At 37.5% G+C, this 24,514-nt stretch overlaps 1 protein-coding gene across 5 annotated transcripts in view; it reads right to left on the bottom strand.

The window, feature by feature from the left end:
* The window catches only part of GRM8 (glutamate metabotropic receptor 8), a 737,042-nt gene that overhangs the window by 66,001 nt on the left and 646,527 nt on the right, over window positions 1–24,514 (bottom strand). For 4 of the 5 annotated variants that reach the window (XM_038556627.1, XM_038556630.1, XM_038556629.1 and 1 more), the window contains exon 9: window positions 19,423–20,358. In XM_038556627.1, coding sequence (XP_038412555.1) covers window positions 19,423–20,358 — 936 coding nt within the window. Of the gene's footprint in view, window positions 1–9,299; window positions 9,417–19,422; window positions 20,359–24,514 lie in introns of those variants that run through there. The other variant, XM_038556631.1, reaches the window with a different exon arrangement.

Raw genomic sequence — 24,514 nt, 5'->3', positions numbered from 1 at the left:
TTGTTTTGTTTTTTTGTTTTTGTTTTTTCTATTTTCCAATTTTCCTATAAGGTCAGGATTTTATATATCTAATTAGTATATATACTTTGTTTTTAAAAAGGGATATTATCACATTAATGAACTTAGAAAATATAGAAGGCAATTCATATTTCATTTCACTTTTCTTTATGTTGTTATGTAAATTTCTTGAGTAAACACATTTTTTAAAATTTAGTATTTCTCAAGAATGTGTGTCAATAAAGAATACAAGCTAATCTTGTGTATGTTAAATAAATAAAATATTTAAATATGAAAGAATGCAAAGATAAAGCATCTCCATTCACTATGCATATGTGATTAAATATAAATTAAAATGTTTAATGACTAGTATATCAGCTTAATATACTATGTTTTAAAGTATGCATTCTTATACTTTAAAAAATATTTTAATATCAAACATATTTATATAATTATAATAATAATATTATTATTACTATTATTAGAAAATTGGTCTTAAGTAATGATATACCATGTCTGAAAATAGCAGACTAAATGATTAAAATGACTAAAATCAAGATGTCGGCAGGGTTGCTATCTTTCTAGAGGTCTTTTCATGCCTTTTTCAGCTCTTAGACACTGACTGCATTCCTTGGCTTTGGACTCCCTTCCATCTTGAAAGCCAGCAATAGCCAGTTGAATCTTTGTCAGGTCACATTACTCTGATGTTATCTTCCTCCCCCACATTTGAGGTCTCTATGGTTACATTAGACCACTTAGATAATCCAGAATAATCAACTTACTTTAAAGCCAGTTGATTAGCAACCTTAATTCCATCTGATACCTTAATTCCCCTTTGCCATGTAACATAACACATTCACAGGTTCCAGTGATCTAGAATGTTTGAGTCTGTGGACGGCTGTTGTTCCACTCACCATGGCTGTTAGTTATGGAACTTTACATTATCTATCCAATTAATAAGTTTAAATACACATTGATCTATTTTGATACATCTTTTCTTGCCATTTAAACTTATATTTGCATTGTTAATTAGTGTCTTGGTGTCTTAAATATACACATAAAGCTTTACTAAATTCTTATAGCAAATAATTTGAAGATTTTAACTTTATGTGTATTTACATTTGTTACATAAATCTAGTCTCATTAACCTAGTATAAAATTGCCTGACAAGATACAGGACACTTAGTTGAATTTTAATTTCATATAAACAACATGTAATATCTTGGGATCTCACAAATATTGTATAGAACATATTTATACAAAATCATTATTCATTGTTTATCTGAAATTAAAATTTAACTGACTTTCTCAATTTTTACTCAATGAATCTGGCAACTTTAACCTAATATTTTTTCTTTTAAGTAAGTTTATGGATGCCCTGGTGCCTCAGTCAATTGAGCATCCAACTCTTGATTTTTGGCTCAGGTCATGATCTCAGGGATTAAGCCTCACATTAGGCTTCCTGCTCAGCAGGGACTCTGCTTAAGGATTCTCTCTCTCCCTCTGCCCCTTCAACCCCACTTGTGCTCTCTCTTTCAAATAAATAAATAAATCTTAAATAAATAAAAAGTAAGTTTAGGAAATGATGACTTAATATATACTGAGTTGCGATGTAAAATGGAATAGATATTTTTTTGCTTGTCAGCACTCCATATTGAAATAGAATATTTTAATATTATAAATATTTATAATATTCCTTCTATACATATAAACATATTCCAAGTTTGCTTTGCTATTCGAGGGCATTGAGATTTCATGATGTTATGATAAAATTATATTTTAAAATATAGTTATATAGCTCTTCTTTTGATGTTATTATATGTGCAATTTCATTTCAATAGTGGGAGAGATGACCTGAAAAGGACCAACTATCCAAAAATAAAGATAAAATATTGAAATTGTGAAATAAATAAGAAAACAAAAATTTAAGCTTTGGAGAAAAATGTGCAACAGAGTCCCTTTGTAACCTACCATTCACTAAAAGGAGCATTAATAAGGAAACTCTGGACATTGTTCCTCTGGAGAACGTAAAGAGAATTTGTAGAATCATATGGAAGACCTCTTACAGGAAACCAACACCCAAACATGAATGTAACTGACAATAGTGGAATGGCTTCAAATAAAAGCTGGAGTTTGTTCAGATTTTAAATGACCAGAAGTAAATATTTGGCTACCAGGAATCAGAAGAAAGTGTGCTGCTATGGCACATGAGACTAACATAAGCAAGCATCTATGACTTCCTTTTTTTTTAAGATTTTATTTTTTTATTTATGAGAGACACAGAGAGAGGGGGAGAGAGAGAGAGGGGCAGAGACACAGGCAGTAGAAGCAGGCTCCATGCGGGGAGCCCGACTTGATCCTAGGACTCCAGGATCACGCCCTGGGCCAAAGGCAGGCGCCAAACCGCTGAGCCACCCAGGGATCCCCTGCATCTATGACTTCCTAACACAAACTAGAAAACTGGTAGTGAAGTGGGAAGAAAGAAGGCCCTCTGGGATATCATATCATATAGAGTAGCCTTAAATTATGGTAATATTCTGAAAAGGAGAATGTGAAGCAATTTGAAAATGAAGTCATGCTTTATGAATTTATAACATGGGGCTTTAAATTAAAAAATGGTATGACATATATAGTTAACTTTGCCTAAGATATGTTCCAGGAAATATATCAAGTAAATTTTACTACATAGAAATGTATGTTCCCATTGATTGACATTATATTCAGGCTGTTTTTTTCCAGAAAATACACTGTTCATGCTTTTTAATCATATATTACAAATATATCATTTTTAATACACAGTTAAAGATTACTTTCTGATAGAATATATTATTAGTTAAGAGTGGGGAATAGGACAAAAAACCCTTATAAACAAACATAACATCTTCTCTACTATTTAGAGTCATACTGCAGTCATAAAAAGAGTAATAAAAATAACTTTAAACATAAAATCATGTAATAATTTATATTAAATAATTAGGCTCTACTCTTTTAAAGCAGATGAAAGTATGAAACATTTACTATCTCCTTGTGGCTAGATCTACACTAAAAGCACTGGGTGCTGGAGTTAGGGCAGATTTAACATAACAAGAATAGAAACTTAAAATGTCTCAAGTATTCAAATACATCAGCACAAAATATGGAGATGGAAGAAGATGCAGAATGTCAAAGCAAAACTTGATGGAACTACCACCCCATGCTGCCTCCATGCAGCTAGACTGAATGCAGTGTAATTTTTAAGTATATTATTTAAATTGGTGTACAGTTTATAACTATTACACATTGTGATCAGTTATAATTGATCCTAAAATATTTTCTGTTTTAGAAATATGTCCTTTATGTTTCAAGATAAATATATTTCTCTGTTGGTCATACAGGATTCTCCACCAAAAGGAAGAAAACTCCTGGCACCTATAGGTTTTCCATACTCAAATTAAGCCTTAAAATATCATGAGTTACTTTTCAAGAGAATAATAGCTTTCTTTTTTTCAGTTACTTTAAAGTATCAGCTTCCTCCTCTTGTCCGTTGTCCATAAGATGAGTGAAGTTAGGGGGAAAAAAACCACATGGAAGAAAAATTCACCGGTCCATAAGGAAACTTAACTGGCTCTTGCTACCAACGCTATAATTTGTCACAAGAGGCCTGCTTAGTAGACATTATTTCCTTCTCTCTTCCTACGGCATTGTGGCAGAGCAATTTATGATACTGTATTGACTGGAAGCGCAAGGAAAATGTGGTAGAAGAGGATAAGGAACTCACTAATGTGAGGTGAAATAAAAATCAATCCCTAACAAGAGATTACTTTACACGTTAACTTCTCTGGGGTCACATCAAAGTCTTCCAGCCAGTGGCTCATGTATTTCTAGCAGGGGAAATGATCTGAATGATAAACAAGGAGTAATGATGAGTAGAATGTGCCAAAGAAAAGCTAGGTAAATGTGAAACCAGCAAAATCTGATGAGCTAGGAGATGTGTACTATCAGCTATACCTGATAGCCCACCCTTCTTGATTGTTTTTCTGACTAGAGAGCAAAGAAATTTATAAATTAATTAGAATATTGAGTACTGAGTTGCCTTTTTCATTTTCCTGCCTCAGATATCTCTGTAAAACCAAAAGAAACATAATAGGGTTTTTTGGAAAAGGAATTCAGATTCTGGATCATATGTTTGTATCATGCTGTTGATGTGAACACACTTGATTAAGGTTTCTGAGGCTGATGGCTGCCTTAAGCACATTTGTCTTCTGAAATGCTCCATGCATTAATCAGCATCCTTTGCTATATATACATAATCATCTTCATGTGCATTTGCTTAAACATTAGGTCACGCCTCTGAGTGATTGGCCATTTCTTATGTAACTGGCAATTTTCTTTAACAATAAGAGTATCTTAGAATTAGGGCCTTAGAGAAGTGTGAGGAAATCCTGGGAGCAACTATTCCCTAGGCTCTAACATTTCAAATGAGGTTGGAAAAAAAAACACACGGTCAAGCCCTCATTTTATAGATGAGGAGACTGTTTCAGGAAGTTAACTTGTTTTATGAAGGCCACAAGGATGTGAAGGAGACAAGAGCCATTCAACCCAAACGTTTTCCCACTTTTGTCTAACTCACTTTCTGGCACATACTTACTCAGAATTGGCTTCAAAATGTTTACCACTTTTCTATTCACCTAATTCAACAACAGCCTTTTAGCTGACAGCTATTTGCAAAACATACTTATCAAGCCATTGTGGGGTTAGCAAGAAGTGAGAGTCAGGAATAAACGCCCCCCCCAAAAAAATATATATATATGATTATTGCCTCTACCGAAAGGGTTTGTGGATGGGGATACAACCATAGGTACAAACATAAATGCATAAATGTCAAAGAATACAAACTTGGAAGTGTAAAATATTAGATGCCCAGATAGAGTCCGTGAATGCTCAGAAGCTGTAATGTTTAATAAATTAAAGATTTTAAAGATTGGTTGATTCGATAAGAACACTGGTTTCACTGAAATGAAAGGCTGTCGTAGAAAGGCAAGATTTGAAGTTTGAGCAACTGGTCAAGAGGAAATAATTTAAGAATACTTCATAGAATCTTTGGTAACAACTATAGCAATTTCTATTAAGGAACTATTCTACAATTATCAGTTTAATGTTGGTCTCCTCTACCAGAATTCAAGATGCGTGAAGGCAGGCCACCTCTAGATCCATGAATACTGTCAGCATTAAGCAGAATGAAGGTGTTAAGTAAAAATTGGTTGATTGAATAAATATTTTTTTAAAAAGTGACAAGCAGAAGCAGCATGTGGAATAAGTTCATGTGGCAGAAATCTGGAAGTCACTCTCTAGGTGCAAGTCCAAGAGGTCAGGTTATATCACCAAGGACACCTAGATTTAGACTAAGGATCTGACCTTGGAAGTGGAAAGGAAAGATTGGATCTAGGAGCAGTTTCAAATGAGTAATACGATTTGTTGACAGTATAGGCAGGGGGAAGGCAAGAAGAAGTCTTCTGTTAAGTCAAAGTGTGGAGCTCTGAAAAACTGGTAATGTTGATAGAAAGGAGGAATTGACATAAAGATTAAGCATAATGGAGAAATATAAAGCAGCAGCTAAAATCAGGAGACGTGGAGTCAAACAGGGTAGGTTCAGCCCCAGGCACAGCTCATGGTAGCAGCGCGAATGCAAAAATTCTTAACTTCTCTGCATCTGTAGGAGATGAAAAGAGATTATTTATACGTTAAGTACCTAGTCTGGTTTTTGGCACACAGGAGGCATTCAATAAATAGTGACTACTTCAAATATGATAAATTTGGATTTTTAGATATCTCAATTTCACAATTTGGGTTTTGGATTACTTTCAGATTCTGGTTTTAGATTGTGTAATTTCACATTTTTGTACATGTAAAAGAGCAGGCACTAAGAAAGCAATTCAAAAACACAAGTGTATCTTTTATAGCAGAAGCCACGTGAACAATGAGAGCTCAAGGGAATGGTGCCTGGGAGAAAGGCCAAAATCAGGGACAAGTTGAGCAGAAGGAAGATGAGATCAAGGAGACAAAGAAACAAAAGAGATTCAAAGCGATGTGGTTTCCCAGAGTGTCAGGGAGGGGAAAAATATAAGATGGGAGTATCATTAGTGATCACCAATGTGTATGCATGTTGTCTCTATAAAATACACTAGAAAGTAATAAGTGAGGGAGAAATAAGTAATTAGAGGGCTTTCTTGGGAGACTGTACTTTATAATCCCTTGTTAGAAACTGTCTGCTCATTGTTGTTTTTCTTACCACCTTCTATACATATTTTTCTTTTTCGTTCCAAATGAAATTCTTTATTTCATGCTTGTTATTGTCAGTTTTTTACAATATGTAGGCAACACAACCAAATGTTCAATAAATTTCTGTTTGATTGGACATTTTAGCACGAGGAAAGTGTTTTGCTGAAGAAAGGACAGTGCTACAGTGATAAGCTGCCTGCTGATGTAAACACTTTATGGTTTTATGACAGGCTCACAATCTACCAATACTCTTTTCAATTCAATTCTATTTGTGTGGATGAGGATTTTAGAGAAAACAGCTGGCAAGAGAAACATATGACATTTAATATTGCCTGAGAAGATGAAATCTACAAAACTCTGTATATGTGTGTGTGAAATGTGTGTGTTTGTGTATACTCACAAAGGTTATATTGGGAGTCGTATTCTACAGGGTTTGGGCCAACAGACAGCAGAAAACATCACATCCCTTGGTATTTTTCCGGAGATACACTTGACTGAACAAATAACCCAGCGACTCTAAAATTCCAATGAAAACATTCGACTGATTGCAATTTTTGAACTAAAAAGATTTTTTCCAAAATGAGAATAACCTCAAGTCATCCTTAACAAACAAACAAATAAACTTACATCAGTGATATAGGTTTGGATTGGTTCAAAATCACTCCCTGTGAAGAAGATTCAGAACACTACCAAAATGGGAACCTTGCAGATAACTGCATGGAAACACTACATGACATTTTAGAAATGATTTTAAAGAGAAACAGCAATAATATTGAAATTTGACTTATTCAGATGTTATGTGCAAGGTACCTGAAGTTACTCAAAAAGGAGACATACAGTAAAGAAAAACTATTGAATGAATTTGGTCACAACCATGACAAATAGAGACAGCCAAAATTACCATAAAATTTGCCCAAGATTACCAGAATATAAAATCCATTTAATACCCAAATTTACATGATGACAATAGTGATTATATATTTAAATTGATTCATAATCATTCAGAAATGACTTTTATTTCTAAAAAAAATTTGCCTTTTTATATCAACTATCAAAATTCATTTGAATATCACAGCAGATTTGTTTACTCAAAATCACAGTCCACCAGAGATTCTTTTCCCTTGTGTCCTTACCTTTGCTTTTATCCACACAAACTGATTTATACTCAATGCCACTATTTAGGGCCCAAATATCCTTCTCCATACTTGGTTAGATGCAGTCATCAGCAATTGAAAAGAATCATTTTCTCTCCTTTAGCCCAGAATGGAGGGAAAACAGCAGACTCTTGCTTTAGAGTTAATTAGATAGAATCCTTGTGGTAGCCACACAGAAGGTTGAAATCACAAAAACCTTATAGTGTCAGTGCCTCCCTTCCTACTCTGTCTTCCTCTGTTCCCAATTCAATTGGAAATGAGTCTCTTTTTTGTACTTTCCATTGTCACACGTCAAGCCCCCAATATTTCTTGCCTAGATTTCTTCAATAATCTTCCTATTGTCTATTTTCCTATCTTTGCACACTACAATTCATCTGACTCACCACTGGATGACAAATCTCACAAAATGGAACTGTACTGAGAAGACAACCATGCTCAGAAAAGATTCAAATATACTCAAATCTCTAGCACATACTCAGGTACAAACTAGACGTTAAGCCCCACAGCAAAATGGCTGCCACTTATCTGACTGCCTTCTTTGGTGTGTACTCTTATAATTTATTGCCCAAAGTACTTTTTCAATGTTAAAGGAGTGGTATTAACAACAGGGCTTATCGAGATATCTAGGTCACCCACCCACCTCTCCTCCTGACTATGCTAAACTCAGAACACTTCCTCAGTTACAGGTTTTACCCACAATGCCCTGACTTTTCCTTCTTTGAAAGTTTAAACCCCCTGCTCCTATTGCCTAGAAGGTGGCTTCCATCTGTTTCTCTCCACCCTTCATGACCTGTTTAATGCACACCTCCTTCATGCAGACTTTCTTGATTCCTCAAAAGGACAGGCTTTTCTCCATCTGTGGCCCTAAGACCTCAGAGTAGGCACTTTGCCTCCATTTATGTTACTCTGCCTTAACTGGTCAACCATGGGCTTGGTTTGGCCCCTTACTGGATCCTAAACAACTGGACAGCAAATTTTGCTCATCTTTGCATTTTCCTAAACACCAAGCAAAGGTTCCTTTTTATAACAAACATTTAACAACTATTTCTAATGAAATGTTATCACTGGCAGTAAACTGATACTTAATATGTGGCCCCTAAAAATATTTATTTAGTAATGGCATTAACCCCAAACAAGAGGAAATTCACAAACTGTTCGTGACAACCAAAAATCTTGAGTCATTTTACAAATTCAAATTCATTCACCCATTTCTGTCTAAGTTTCCACAAAATACATATTATCCAACAAAAGCCTGAATATGAGAATGTACATTCATGTTGTCTTAGATAAGTTTTTCCTAAAACTTTCACTTAAACCCTTCTATATGCAGTCATTTCTATTTTTATCATATAAATTTACTTATTAAATGAAATAAAATCTAAGTATTTGTAAAATAAAAATCCTTCATCATTCATCTTCCAATATCCTGATACTATTCTAGAGAACTAACACGTTTGAAGAATTTTTGTTTTGTTTTTTTTTTGTTGTTGTTGTTATTTAAATAGTGCACTTATCTCTGGGTTATCACTTTTACATTGTGTGTGTTGACTACTCCAATAAAAGATGAGTGATTTAATGTGCTTGCATAACCCCTCTCTCTGTTGCTTCTCCTTAGTCACCACCCAAGTTTTTAAAGTTATATTATTATTTTTAATCTAACAAAGTTTACAATATTTGTATTCACTTCCATAGAAAAATTAACATTTCTATATTTTATACCCAGATTTCTTCTAATATGTAAGACCAAAACAAAAAAGTGACTTTTGTATATGACTACTAAATATTATTCCCTTCAGATTCATCCAAGTAGCATGGTTAGCATTGCAGAGAAAGAATAACTATAATTATTAACCCTACCTTTTAAGAGGTAATTAGACAGTGGGTCTAATAAGTACTCTTATAATTCCCTTTTAAATTTCTTCATTTCTTCTAGGTTACATGCAAGTGCCACTGTTATTCGTTTCATATCAGATGTGCTTTTTTGTTGTTGTTGTTGTTGGATTACATCTAGAATAATTCATACATGAGATACGCAGGCATCAGATTTTCTGAGCCACATACATTTTTAGCTTCACATTGATTGATAGTTTGGCTGGCTATACAACTGTAAGTTTAAAATACTTTCCATCAAAAAGTCTTTGCTCATTGCCTTCTAGAACCCAGGGAAGCACGTAAGTTCTGATTTTCATGCCTCATATGTATCTTTCCTCCCCTCCAAAAGTTCTTGGAATTTTCTCTCAATTAGTGCAATTTTAGTGAGATGTGTGGGCTTTTCAATTTTAAAAACTGTCTTTTGGGGCACCTGGGTGGCTCAGTGGTTGAACGTCTGCCTTCGACTCAGGTACTGATCTTGGGGTCCTGGGATCAAGTCCCACATCAGGCTCCCCACAGGGAGCCAGCTTCTCCCTCTGTCTGTCTCTTCCCTTTCTTTGTTTCTTCTCAATGTTAGATACATTTTAGAATTCTGTATCTACACTCAAAGTATTTTAACTTTTCCTCAGATTTCCTTATTTCCTTTTTCTCCTTTTCTCCTTGGATTTTCCTCTGATTTTACACTTCACATCTGTACTCCAGTGTGAACCCCAGCTATCCCACATTTATGTCCAGCCACTCAGCTTCTGATTTTCACATTAGTATTTTCATTTCCAGGACCATTTTATTTTCTAATCGATCTTTTCCACAGCAATCTATGCATGTGTGTATGCTCCATATTCTCTTGATTCTTGGAATGCCCATTAAAATTTATTTTTTAAAGAATTCTCTTATATTTTCTGAGTTCCCTCTGATTTTGTTCTGTGTATGTGTGTATGCCTTTTTAAAAAATATTGTTTATTTAATCATAGAGACACACAGAGAGAGAGAGGCAGAGACACAGGCAGAGACACAGGCAGGGGAAGAAGCAGGCCCCCTACAGGATGCCTGACGTGGGACTCGATCCCGGGTCTCCAAGATCACACCCCAGGCTACAGGCAGCGCTAAACCGCCGCGCCACTGGGGCTGCCCTCTATGCATCTTTTTAAATTGTGATATTGGGGAATGCCTGGGTGGCTTGGTGGTTGAGCGTTTGCCTTTGGCTTTCGTTGTGACCCCGGAGTCCTGGGATCGAGTCCCACATCAGGCTCCCCACAGGAAGCCTGCTTCTCCCTCTGCTTATGTCTCTGTCTCTCTTTCTGCATCTCTCATGAATAAATACAATCTTTTTTAAAAAAATAAAAATAATCAGTCAATTGTGATACTGGTTTTCAGTTATCATGACATGCTTGGCTGTAGTATGATTATGATTTAGGACAGGTTGATTGATAAGGATTACTGGCAGGGTCCACGTTCCTTTGATGTGAGGGCAGACTACAGACCTGTGTAGGGTGACTCTTAACCTGACTGGCTTCTCTCAAAGATGCATGGCTACAGGCACACAGTTTGGGGACCTACCACAGAAGGAACTTTTTCTAAGAGTTAAGAAATGTATCATGTCTCTATCTTGTATAGAAGATGTATTTCAGATTTCCCACCTGTTCATGTCTGTCTGAAATAAAGTTACTTCCAATTTTGCTTCATTTCTCTCTCAGTGTCTTATACTCACACAAGGAGCATAAGATAATTCTACCATCAGACAATTCCCATTTTTTAGAGCAGAATTCTGTAACATCTGTACTCTATCCTTGTTAAGTTAGAACAGAAAGAAAAAGCAAGGGGCCAACCTGTCCCAGCTATTTTGAAATGCAGCTCTTGACATAATTTTTCTGATGGTCACTCCCATGCCCAAGTTGGGTCTTTATACTAACCTTAGGTTTAGAAATTATTTGAGACTATCATGGTAAGAATCATTTCTGTCGCTTGGGCTGTGCTGTCCTTCTTTTAATTTCTCTATAAATCATACCCATTTGACTTTTATTTTTCAGGATTTTCTCAAATTGTTCTACCTTCTGTTGGCTCTAAAAATATAATGGTGTCCTCTTATTTTCTCTCTCTTTCCTGTCCTCCTTTTCTTCCTCTTTTCTCTCCTTCTCTTTTTATTTCTTTTTTTTTTAAACATCATTGTTGCCTTAGAGGAAAAAGATATATATATATATACGTTTGTGGCAGCCCATACCCTGAACCAGAGGCAGACTAAGTTTCTTTTTATATATATATGTATATATATATTTCTTTTAATGATGCCAATAAGTCTGCTTTGCATTTATATTTAATAACTGGGAATTTATACAATATAAATAAATAAAAAATAAATAAGATACAAATAAATATTTGGTTAAATATTTTTCTACACTTTGGGGTGGGTTGTACTAACCACATGATACTGCATTTAAAGATTTTAAAAAGTTTCATAGCATAAAAATGTGATATGGTTACAGCCAAAGGAACTATTTGCTTGCAATCTGCTCTTCCTGGCACCCTGTGTGCTCCATAAGATATAAGCATCTACTGAATCATGGAAAATGCAATTTGAAGTTACACAAGTAAATTAGTCACTGCATTCTGTACTATCAACAGTCTGGGGTGTCATTAAAGTTCTGTCTAGATAGAAGAAAAATGAAGTCTATTTGTATGGCATTCCCCCTGAACATTTTTGAAATAAGGTCATGGTCACTATGACTAAAAAAAATTCACAGTTTAGTCTTCATCAAATCTAGCAGTCTAGCATTTTAAACATATTAAGAAAGCTAAACCATTTTCATAAGATGAGTTAGCTGAGGACTTAGTTCCCAGGTTGACTCTAATCGTATAGTTGATTAAATTATTATAATCTGGCCATAGAAAATTCAAACCCTTTGTAAACTCCATTTCAATTTAAAAAAAAAAAAAGAGAGAGAGAGAGAGAGAGAGAGAGATGAATGAGTAAATACCACAATCTCACTAACAGCCAAATTAAGTAGCCCTAGGCCTCACAGTTTTTCAGAGCCCCCAGAAAAGAGGAGGATCATGGACTCTAAGCAAGGTTCATTGAGCAAATATTCCTTTATGCTGTCAAGTAAGATAGGCATCCCCCAAAAGAATTGCCCTAAATGTGTAAGTTGGCAATTTTCTGCAGCAGTAATATGGAACACAACCGGGGGAAAAAAAAAGTAATAAGCCTGGCTAGGGCAGCATTCCCTAGGAGAGCCACTTAACAGGCTGGCCTATGCTGTGCCCTAGAATCTCCTTATTTCATTTTTTCCTTCTGTATCTTCATAAGCATATCATTTTAAGTGAGTGCGCAAACGAGATTACATAAATGTTTTCTTTTCTTGTTGCCTTTCCTTTTTTCCTTTTCTATGTGGTTTTCCCCTTCTAGAGTTGATTGCAACTCTGGTATGACTGATTTTGCCGGGACATCATCTACCACGATACCTGAAATAGATGTCCCAATGGGTGGCACCATCCCTTGGGACGCTGCAAAGCCTTCAAAGGGATCTGCTTCAAATGACTGTAGGTTGGCAGGTAAAGAAAACACTCTTCTGTTTCCACTTCCCTCCTGTCTAAGGACACGATGCACTGCTGAGAGAGACACGTGTGGCTGGAGAACTACCTCTGGCTGCTCCCTTCTGAAAGTCACTTCCATTGTTGTCTAGGGTACACTGAAGGTTGCTCAGCCTGTTATTTTCTCACCTCAACTATTCCCTAAAGCAGGAATTTTATTATTCTCTTCCAAACTAACTCTCACCATGCTTGTTAGAGTTATGCACTTCTCAAATCTTACCTATTTCAGAAATTGCTTTCTGATGACACCTCACTTTCTTCCAGTATTTTAGGCTAAATGTATGAAGGCAGTTACATGTTGCCTCAGGTACAATTCTCTCTTCTCTTTGTCCAAGTCCTACAGAGTCTGGTTGCCCTCTTTAGTCTACTTAATCTGCATGGTCTACCCCCTGGAGTAAGTCTCTATGTTCAAGGAAACACATCCAGTGAGGGTGCTGCACAGACATGGTTTCAAGGGCTGGGGATGTTGAGGCAATTATCTGGTTCAATATGAATGTATTCGGTCATCAAACACATTCTTTCTTGAGACTCTATGTTGGCTCAGCCCTTGACTCAGTGCTAAGGATATGACAGTGAGCAAAACCAAAAAAAGGTCCCTGCCCTCATGAATTACAGCTGAAGGGTAGCAACCACCAATGTTTTAATGGTTGCTTATCACATGCTAAACACCAGTCATAATTTAGCTCTTGAAATTCTCAGCAAAACTACCATACTGTTGGGGGGATGCCTGGGTGGCTCAGCGGTTTAGCGCCTGCCTTGGGCCTGGGCGTGATCCTGGAGTCCCTGGATTGAGTCCCGCATCAGGCTCCCGGCATGGAGCCTGCTTCTCCCTCCTCCTGTGTCTCTGCCTCTCTCTCTCTCTATGTCTATCATAAATAAATAAATAAATCTTAAAAAAAAAAAAAAAAACTATCATACTGTTGGGCTGGTGAGACTGGGGACCTCAAAACCGCCGACCCCAGGCCAGCAACCTCCCAATAAAGCCGCCTTGCCCCCCACCCCCATCTTCCTGCCAACGCTGCCTTGCTGCCCTACTGTAACTTAGCTTACAAGACCTGTAACCCTTGTCCTAGTCGGAATGCCACCCTGCCCCCATCCTCCCGCAGAAAACTCTTTATAGGGATCCCTGGGTGGCGCAGCGGTTTGGCGCCTGCCTTTGGCCCAGGGCGTGATCCTGGAGACCTGGGATCGAGTCCCACGTTAGGCTCCCTGCATGGAGCCTGCTTCTCCCTCTGCCTGTGTCTCTGCCTCTCTCTCTCTCTCTCTCTCTCTCTCTCTCTCTCTCTATCATAAACAAATTAAAAAAAAAAAAAAAGAAAGAAAACTCTTTATATACCCTCCCCTGCAGTTTGCCTGGGCGCAACTTGCAACTTCCCTGGCCCGCGAGTTCCCCGCTGTCTCCCCCCCCCCCCCCCCCCCCCCCCGCCTTGTTGAGGCCGCGGAACCTCACCCAAGAGTGCGTCCCATTAAAAGCTTGTTTCAACCAACTTTTGCCTGGCCTCTCTATTCCATTTCACTACCGATTGGATTAAACCTGACACATACGTCATCTATTAAGTACAAAAAAAAAAAAAAAAAAAAAACACCATAATGAGACGACAGAAGTTTGAGGTTTTTGTTTTGTTTTAAGTCACCCACCTTCCTGCTTTTTCCTAGAGGATATGAACTCAAGTCTGCTCTAGTTCAAGAATAGGGCTGGGTGCAGATGGCAAGGGACTGCTTTATATTGCTATGTGAATTTGCATTCTCTGGGAGAATTTATTATTATCTTCAGATGCGTAGCCCTTGCCTACATTTCCCCAGCCAGTTTGGCAGAGTCAGGATTGGAACCCAAATTCACTTTCTCCAGAGCTTATGCTCTTCCCTACTCCCCTCATCCATCTCTGCACCCCCACAGGCTTCTGCCTTTTGATAGACAGTAAAAGAACGAGGGAGGGATGACGAGGCAAAAGTATTTGATTAATTCTATCAATTCTCCTTTGTTCTATGTATGCTAAACAGAACTCAGACAAGTATTATAATTCCTTTTTGCCTTTCTCCCTACATATTTAGCAGCCCTATTTCAGAATAAATGGTAATGACAATTTTTTTTTAAAGAAATGCATATGGCCCATTATTGAAAGAAGAAAATTTCTCTTTCAGGAAAAAAAAAAAAAAAAGGAAACTGTTGTAATGGGGATCAGTATAAGATGAAAATAGAACATTCCTATGACATCCCAGTCTAACTTAAATCAGAAATAAGCATTATAATATTATATTAGATTGTTCTTGTGTAAGGCAGTCCATTCACATATTGGGTGGTCATTCGCTGGGAAGGGACTACATGAAAGGCTCTGTTAAGAGACATATTCACTCAGATACACATCTGATGGCTACTGCTTCCCCTCCAGGAATTTTTCAAGGCTGACATTTGCAGGTGAGAGGAAGAAATGAAAGGGTGGGAGCATGCAGAGGAAGCAGTCTAGGATGATTCCCAGATTTCTGAGTTGAACTACTGGATGATGCTGCACCAGAGGAAGAAAGGCTGCTTTGGGAGATAGGTGGTTGTTGTTGTTGTTGTTTTGGACATTTTTGAGGTATTATATTTCCTACTTTAAGGGTATTTTGTTTTGTTTCCGCTCAATGAATTGGCTAAAGCACTGTGCTCCTTGGAGCTTGGCAATATCATAACCTTTGTCTGATTATCTCAGCTTTATGAGTGCAATTAGAGGTGGTAAAATGTATATATGCAAGAGATTTCTGCCATCCTAACAGCCCCTCACCATCCCTGAGGACTTTTTTTCCTTATAATTACATTATTTATATTTTACTTTTTTTTTAATCTTTTCAGCATAATTATGAGTTTGTGTGAGTCTACTTTCAGTCTCAGTGTGTCCACCCCTCCTTCACAACAACTTTTGTATAGGAAAAGAAAAAGTGCATTTATACTACAGCTAGTAGAATGCAGCAGTAGGCACAAAGCTAATAAATGATGTCATTAAAATCTATTGGAAAAATATAATTCAACTTATTTTAAAATCTAAAAAAAATGTAGGGAAATTAAATGGAGTTTTATCATTGAATAAACATTTACTTTACAGAGGTGTCTTCATGAATGCTAAAATGGACCTTTATAATTTTATTTTACTCAGGGGTTTTCCAAAAACAATCTGTCTATATTATTCAACTAATTTTACCTTTTATTCCTACTACTGTTACCATTTCAGGGATACCTGTATGGTCAGATGAGTTTTTCTTTTGTCGATTACTCTAAGAAGCATAAGTAAATACGTAGTGAAAGAAATTTTGCTCTTGTGCTGTCTCCTGTGTTACAAATTCTACATCACTGATGTACAATTACATGATGCATAGCTCTCTTTTTTGCTTTCTCATCTCAGATCTGAATCCTCACCGTGTTCCCCTGCCCTTGAGCTTGATCTTCTCCTGCCTTTGAGCCTGGCACTTTGCTGGTGCTGGCAGGCATCAGGCAGGCATGGGCTGGGAGCCAGGCTTACAAGGAAGGCTCCGGGAAACAGACTGACATGGGCTCAATAATTAGCACAATACTGGACACAATGCTCGATAAGGATCTACTGAATTAATGGATGTGTGTACTGCCTGACTGCTACAAACACTTCAAGTTGATAACATGGGCTAATTGGCGGAGCATTATAAATGAGAATGGAGGACTGACCAGCTCTTTGGTCCTCCAAAGTCAATAAAACTTATGTAAAGCCTTCTTTTAAAGACATACAGCTTTATTCACCTTTAATATCTGTGTCAACAATTTTAGCAAGGTGAAAAATATAAATATTCTCATGCATTTTGTGTATTGCTACTTTGAAAGAGATTAACAGGTAGCAAATTTTAGGTAAAGCCTTAGGATAAATGTAATTATATTACATAAAGTACCTCAGTAGCCAAACCTTAGCTACTTATAATAGCTCTCGATGTAGAGCAGGTCCAGATTCAGCAACTCCAAAACTCACTAAATAATTTGAGGACTTCACAATGTTCTGAAAATTCCTACAATTAGCATTTCTTCCTGATTTCTTTAGTCTTTTCCATATTCAGTTATATCATGAAAACAAAATAAATCCAATTAACATGTTTTATCATTTGTCTTACAATGTGGTTTTTTGACTTACTTTGATTCCAAAAAGCCAAGAGGGAAAAAAAAAACATTTTATCTAACATTCAGTCATATTTCCATAGGTGTGGATATATCTAGCCCCAAAAGTTTATACATAAACTCCAGGTTTTTGAAGGATGTACCGTGGAGCCCATAGGTTCAGCAGCACTCTGCCACCCCAGCATATTCACCTGTCCATTTCTTCTTAAAATTCTTCCTATCTCCATCACTGCTGTGAGGGGACAGCTACAACTTAGCATGGTTGGGATCCCTGGGTGGCGCAGCGGTTTGGCGCCTGCCTTTGGCCCAGGGTGTGATCCTGGAGACCCAGGATCAAATCCCACATTGGGCTCCCGGTGCATAGGGCCTGCTTCTCCCTCTGCCTATGTCTCTGCCTCTCTCTCTCTCTCTCTCTGTGACTATCATAAAAAAAAAAAAAAAAAAAAAAAAAAAAACTTAGCATGGTTTTAGTTCTGAGAGACAAGGGCCATTTTTTTTCGAGTATGTTATAAAAAAGCTTATTAGTATGATACATGTTTGAACTGCTGTGATAATAGTATCCTATAGCTAAATGCTGTACCACGAATTTACTTATGCTAAAAAATCAAGGCACTAAAAGACTTATCTAAATAGAAATAACATCAAAAAAAGAGAAATAACATCTTATTTGTGTTTGCCCTCACCCACTGCCCTTGCAAGTCACAATATGAGAGTAAAAATGTAAAGCAGGAGAAAGAAAAAGAAAAGGAAGTTAGATGTCAGAACTCAGGAGATTTTGTCTGGGTATATATTTATTGCCCACACGAAAGCAAAATAAACTACTTATGGCCCTTTTCAGATAGAACAGTATATTAAAAAAGGCAGTCCCCTGTTCAAATACAAGAAAGGGTACCACTTAATGTTCTTAATAATTCACATAATGCAGACATTTCCAGACTCTGAAGAACATTGTTTTGCTCTGACTAGTTCAACTAACCATATCAAAACAGACCCAACAGACTGTGAGAGACTTATTTTCCAGCCTAAGTATTCTCTCCTAAGTCAAATTTACAAGTTTGATCCCTTTGAATTTCTATCTACATATGTCAAAAATATAATGTTTATTAGGTTTAGAACATCAAATTGCATTACTCTCCTTTCCTGCTATGTGCTTGGTCCCACATAAAATATTCATGGGCTTCTATGAGGCCACCTAAGTCATGAAAGGTCACAGATCTGGAACCCAAAGTAAGATTTTTCTATTCAGCAGCAAGTTTGCTGAAGTACATTTCTTTGTGTCCAAACATGGTTGAAAGCCACATTGATCTCGTAAGGGATGAATGCTCATACTAATGAGCTCTCCATGCCCATGTTGAGTACTCTTTCCTCTGAATTAGTTGGGATTTTAAGAGTCATGCATGACCTCACTTGGAATGTTAGTGAATGGGGAATGTAATTGTGCCCAGGATGCTTGATTTCTCCATAACTTCTGATGATAGAGGGTGAAGCAATCTTAAATTCTCACTCTGAGAGCTTTCTCATCTGTACAGTAAGGCTGAAGGACTATTCTTTCAGAAAGATATCATTTGCCTTTGTTTCATAAGCTGACTTATCTCTGTTAAATTAGCCAAACCTTGGGATCCATGTTTAACGTTAGTTCCCTGCTTTTCTGGACAGAAAACTCTGTGTGTCCACTTCAGCACCTGCTTCCTTTTTCATATAAATCCCCTGCAAGGATTTATGTGGAAAAGGTTAACTGGAGATTAGTGACAAAAGAAAATTATTTTAAGAGATTTAATTGATCTTTACCCTCTGAAATATCATAAACTGCCTTATATAACTGCCCATTGCTGTCTTCTTTAATCCTTCCACATCACCTTGCACATATGGAAAAGTGATAAGCACAGGGGCTGAGGAGAAAGAGTAAGATGGTTCAGATCAAACTAAGCCATTTCAATTTCTTTTGTTCTTGTCACTTTACTAGAAACCTTGCTTCCATGACTAAAGCCAATCATAATTATGAAGGAATAGCTTTTTCCCAGAGTCACATAGGAACCAGGAAAGGAGATATTTGTCATACAATGGGATATCTCTGTGATAGCTCATTCCTATGAATCATATCTTCCTTTTCTCCCATCCTCTTTTAATTAACATTAGGAAAAGAACAATTATCTTTGTAGATAACAGACCTGGGAAGAGAGACCCAGAAAGTAATGTGAGATCTGTCAATTTTCTACCTTGCTAAGGAGGACACTTTAAAGCCTTCTTCATGGAAAATCAACTTTAGTCAACACATATTCAAAGTTAAGTAACTTTGAGGGATTATATATACATTTCTAAATAAGAATAATACAGACTGAATCATCTTGAGAGAATATAAATGAACTGAAAAGAAAGATGGAGAAGCATACTAAAGAAAGAAGTTAAATCCATGGAAGTGTTGGCATATGCATATCTTGCACTTACCTTTTCTGCTGACTGTGCTGTACCAAAAAAGATAGGAATGAAAGCTAACCAAATGATGCAGGTGGTATACATGGTAAATCCAATAGGTTTGGCTTCGTTGAAAGTCTCTGGGACACCTCTCGTTTTAATGGCATAAACAGTACATGTGACCATTAAGAGGATACTGTACCCCAGTGAACAAATGAGCGACAGATCAGAAATGTCACACTTGAGAACTCCCCTGGCATTCTCTGGGTCTAGAGTCCGCTGTTCTCCATAGTCAATGATGATGTGGGGAGGGTCTACAACAAACCAGATGCACACGCCCAGGAGCTGGACAGAGATGAGGCTGAAAGTGATCACCAGCTGGGATGCTGGACTAATGAACTTGGGTGCTGTGACTGATTTCTTCCCTTGTTCAAATATCCGGTGGATTCTGTTTGTTTTGGTAAGAAGGGCTGCATAGCTGAAACACATGCCAAGTCCCAGAAAGATCCGGCGGAAGGAACATATGATTGTATCTGGTGCTGCAATCATTAAAAAGGTGATTGAATAACAGAGAAAAATCCCTGTTAGGAGCACATAACTAAGTTCTCGTCCTGAAGCCCTTACAATAGGTGTGTCATTATAGCGGACAAAGGTCACGATCACAAAGGTGGTGGCAATGATTCCCAATATTGCAATGAATACAGGCACTACAGCCCAAGGAGAATGCCATTCTAGTTTGATGATGGGGATAAGTTGGCAGCCTGTGCGGTTGATGTTTGGTCTCTGATCCAAAGGGCAAAGTTCGCAGGAGAGCTCATCCACCTGGTAGTTGTAACCTTCACAGCGCTCACAGTGCCAGCAGCAAGGGACTCCTTTCACTGTTTTCTTCCTCTCCCCAGGCTTACAGGGCAGGCTGCAGACAGACGCTGGGTGAGTGTGTTCTCTATTAGCCCACTGCATGTCTTCCACCTGTGGGGATAAAAAATTAATGAGCCTTCCATTTTTCCCCATTTATAATATCCTAATCCTAGCCACAGGTTTGTAATAAATCCCTGAATGCTGACAGTGCAAATACAGTTTACTATCATAAGAGCCTCGTGTCTTTCCCCAATATTGACTTCTTTATGAAAGTGTTAAATGTTAAATGATTTAAATAAATCATTCATATCATCAACTTGATGAGTGTCATTATTTTCCATCTGCCTCCTCAATGTTGACCAATCTGTCATTTGTAGAAGGATTTATTGGCCCAAAGAGTCTTGAAAATATAAAGACATATATATAAAAAAGCCCCATGGAAATATATTTTAGAGTTAATCACAGATACAAATGCCAGGATCCCTGAAACACTGGCTTCGGGTATAAATGTGTACATAAAACAGTGATACAGAGCTCCTCACCATACTTGTGGAAATTCAAACCACACTGTGTCAGTTTTGAAAGGAAATGGCCAAAACTACTTTAATCTCTGCTAATCATCATGTACTCGTGGTGATGACTTTATTAATGTTTTTGCCCCTGTTTAAGCATGAAATATACTCCCCCCCACCAGTCTTGTATTTCCACCCTGTGAAAAAGACCATGCTGAATGAGGCAGCACGGTGGTAATGTTTTCCATTGAACAAAAGTAGTCTTATAAGTGGCTTAAAGCAGTGAAATTGGTACAAATGAGAGAGCTCTCCTAGTGTACTTAGTATCTACTTCAGAGCCCTAAAGTTCCACCTTACTCTTTTGGATTAAATCACAGAGTACCTCTACTAAGACAAAAATAATATTTTAAGGGGACTCTGCCAATCACTGACTTCTCACCTTGCTTGTTTACTAAAGGTTCTGGAGCCAGTTCCAACATGTATGGGGTAGGGAAGATAAGGTTTCCCATACCACCAACAATCTCAGACACCAGCTGGGTGTCTGGTAAGTTACTGCACTTCTGACATGATCTACCTGGAGACAGCATCAGATCCCAGAGTTAAAGCTCAACCTGCAAGACTGGCTCCTCCCACTTCATATGTCGATCGCAAATCCAGGTCGTCACATATGGTTCTGATTGAAGGTTCCAACAACACTTCCCTTGGGTTCAACTGGTTTGCTACAGCAGCTCAGAGAAACACTTTACTCACTAGGTTACCAGTTTATGATAAAAAAGGAAGAGATGCATAGGACCAGGTATGTGGGAAGGGCACGAGCTTTCAAGCTTTCTGATTATGCCACTCCCCCCAAATCTCCACCTGTTCACCAACTCTTAAGCTCTCTGCACCCCACCTTTTTGGATTTTAGGGAAGCTTCATCACATAGACATGACTAATTAAATCAATGGTCATTGGCACTGATCCAACCTTTAGCCCCACTCCCTCCCCAGAAGTCTGGGGTGGGAATGAAAATTCTAATCCTCTAATCATGTGGTTCATTCTTCGGGCAACCGGCTCCCATCCTTAGGTCATCCAGACAGTTTCCAAAAGTCACTTCATGAACATAAAAAAAAGTCACCTTTATTGTTCTTATCACAAAAAAATTCCAAAGGTTTTAGACACTTTGTGTCACCAGCAAGGTCAAAGACCATATATTTCTCATTATAAATCACAATATCGAATTTACCTTATTAGAAACACAGTGATTTTAGCAGAATGCTAATAGGATGAACTGGAAATTATTGATCATCGGAGACAACTTACTATGAAAAGCAGCTACTATAAAAGGTAAGTTCTATGAAGAGAGTGATATTGTTCACTCATGTGAAGTGACTGGCACACAATTTGCCCTCAAATCTTTGCTGAATTTGTGAGAAAGTAAGGATAGTGTTAAAAAAGAAAACCAAAGGCCCAAAATGGCATCACTTAGGTTAAAGCCCCAACTCAGTAAACTGTTGCTTGAATACCTGAAGCTAATTGCAGTTTCAACCTTCCCCAGTAATATAGTCTCTCTTTTTTTTAAGATTTTATTTATTTATTTATTTATTTATTTATTTATTTATTTTTAAAGATTTTATTTATTTATTCATGAGAGACACAGAGAAAGAGAAAGGCAGAGACACAGGCAGAGGGAGAAGCGGGCTCCATGCAGGGAGCCCAATGTGGGACTCGATCCCAGGACTCCAGGATCATGCCCTGAGCCAAAGACAGACACTCAACCACTGAGCCACCCAGGTGCCTCTCCCCAATGATATAGTCTTATCAGGGTCAGTCAGGAATTTTCTGATGGATGCCAATGAGTCTGCCACTTGGGCCTTCTCCATTCTCCAAAGGAAGATTAGGCAAGCTGCATGATAAGATTTCCTGCTCTCCCCACTGAGAGAAGGTGACTTTGCCTGTAACAATCCTTTCTTTTGCTTATAAACTTCTTGCCCCACCCTCCTTCTTATAAAATCCTTCCATTTTGCCCAACTCCTTGGGGTACACCTCTACTTGTTAGATGAGATGCTGCCCAATTCATGAATCATTTAATGAAGCTAATTAGATCTTCAAATTTATTCATCTGAGTTTTGTTTTTTGGCAACAGGAAGGATATGACAGCAAAGCCCTGAGGAAGAAGGGGTCAACTTGAAAGTACTGGGACCTGGTGATAGAAGGTGATAGAAGGTTGATCAAAGCAGCATAGTAATGGGAGCCCAAGGAATGGTTAAAAAACACAACAAAACAAAACACAGTTTATCTTCCCCAAGATCAGCTCAATAAGAATTACCATATTCTGTGTCTCTAAAATGGTTCCTGATGACCTCACCTGGAATTTGTGAACTCATGTAGTCCTCTCCAACTGTGAGTAGGGTTGATTTATGTAAACCATACTACATAGTAGAAACAATTACATGTGATTTCTGAGACTAGGTCATAAAAAATATTTTGGCTTCTGCCTTGCTCTATCTTGGATCAGTCACTCCAGGAGAAGAAACACAGACTCAAGAGACCTCTCAAACAGCCCAATGGAAAGGAATGCAGGTCACCTGCCAACAATCAGCACCAGACTGTCATACATGTGAGGCAACCACCTAAAAAGTGAATTGTCTGGCTGCGTTCCAATCTTCAGATGACTGCAGCCCCAGATGACACCATGACAGCAGCTTCATGAGAAATCCTGCACCAGAAAGAGTCAGCCAATAAGCTGCTTCTGAATTTCCAATCTTCAGAAACTGTGTAAGATGATAAATGTTTTGTTTTAGATTGTTAAATTTTGTAGTTGTTACACAGCAATAGAACACTAATACAACTCAAAATATGCTTCTCCACCCATTCTGTGACTATCACCAGTGTAGTATTCTCTTGAGAATCTACTCAGAAGGCGGTGACAGCTGTCATTTCCCAAAAACATGCCCCAAAGTGGCTTATGTAGGCAATATGCTTTCATAACCCGAAGGTTGCCTCCCTTTGGAGAACTATGAAACTGAGACTGTTCTCATGAATAGATCTATTACTTAAGAATGTTTTCCTTTCTTGAATGTGGAGTGAACGATTGAGGATAGAGAACTATGGTCCCCAAGATCACTACTTGCAGGGGGCTATCAAATCTCCCCAAGATCGAGTAGAAAATTCATGCCTGTTTAATTTCAAATATTCTCCCTTGAGAAGATAGGTGGTATTTGATGTGTCATAAGGGCACTCAAAACTATTAGCTTACTCTGTCTTTTCACCACAAAGGCATAGCAATCTATCACAACCCTGCTAATTTTCTATTAGGTTTTAACGATTTAGAAAAGTTATTTTACTTATGTGTAGAATTCCATTAGGAAAGAAAAAAAAAAGTTAAATTGGAAGCATATAGTGGCTTCTCTTGAAAATATTGAGAAAAATGAAATGCTCCACTGAGCGGCTAAAGTATTGATTTTCTACCCTAATGGACTCTTAAAAGATAATAAAATACTTTTGTGAAGGTTATGTTTCAAAGCTAATTAATGTAAAACCAAAATTGCATTTTGTTTGGGGTTTCTATAGATTTATGATGTTACTGTAAAAAAAAAGGCAGCCAAATATCTCAGAAATATTAAACTTCAAGATTGGTAGGGACTTTAAAGGTCAGCTTTCTAACCACATGTGTAATTCTTTAATTCTCAATACATTTCATTTTCCAGAAGGAAGTAAGACTTGTTAACAGAGAAATATACCTCTTCCAGATAAACCTCATTACATAGTATAAA

Source organism: Canis lupus, chromosome 14, assembly GCF_011100685.1.
Source record: "Canis lupus familiaris isolate Mischka breed German Shepherd chromosome 14, alternate assembly UU_Cfam_GSD_1.0, whole genome shotgun sequence".
Taxonomy (NCBI): Eukaryota; Metazoa; Chordata; class Mammalia; order Carnivora; family Canidae; genus Canis; species Canis lupus.
This window is presented reverse-complemented; position numbering and strand designations above follow the sequence as displayed.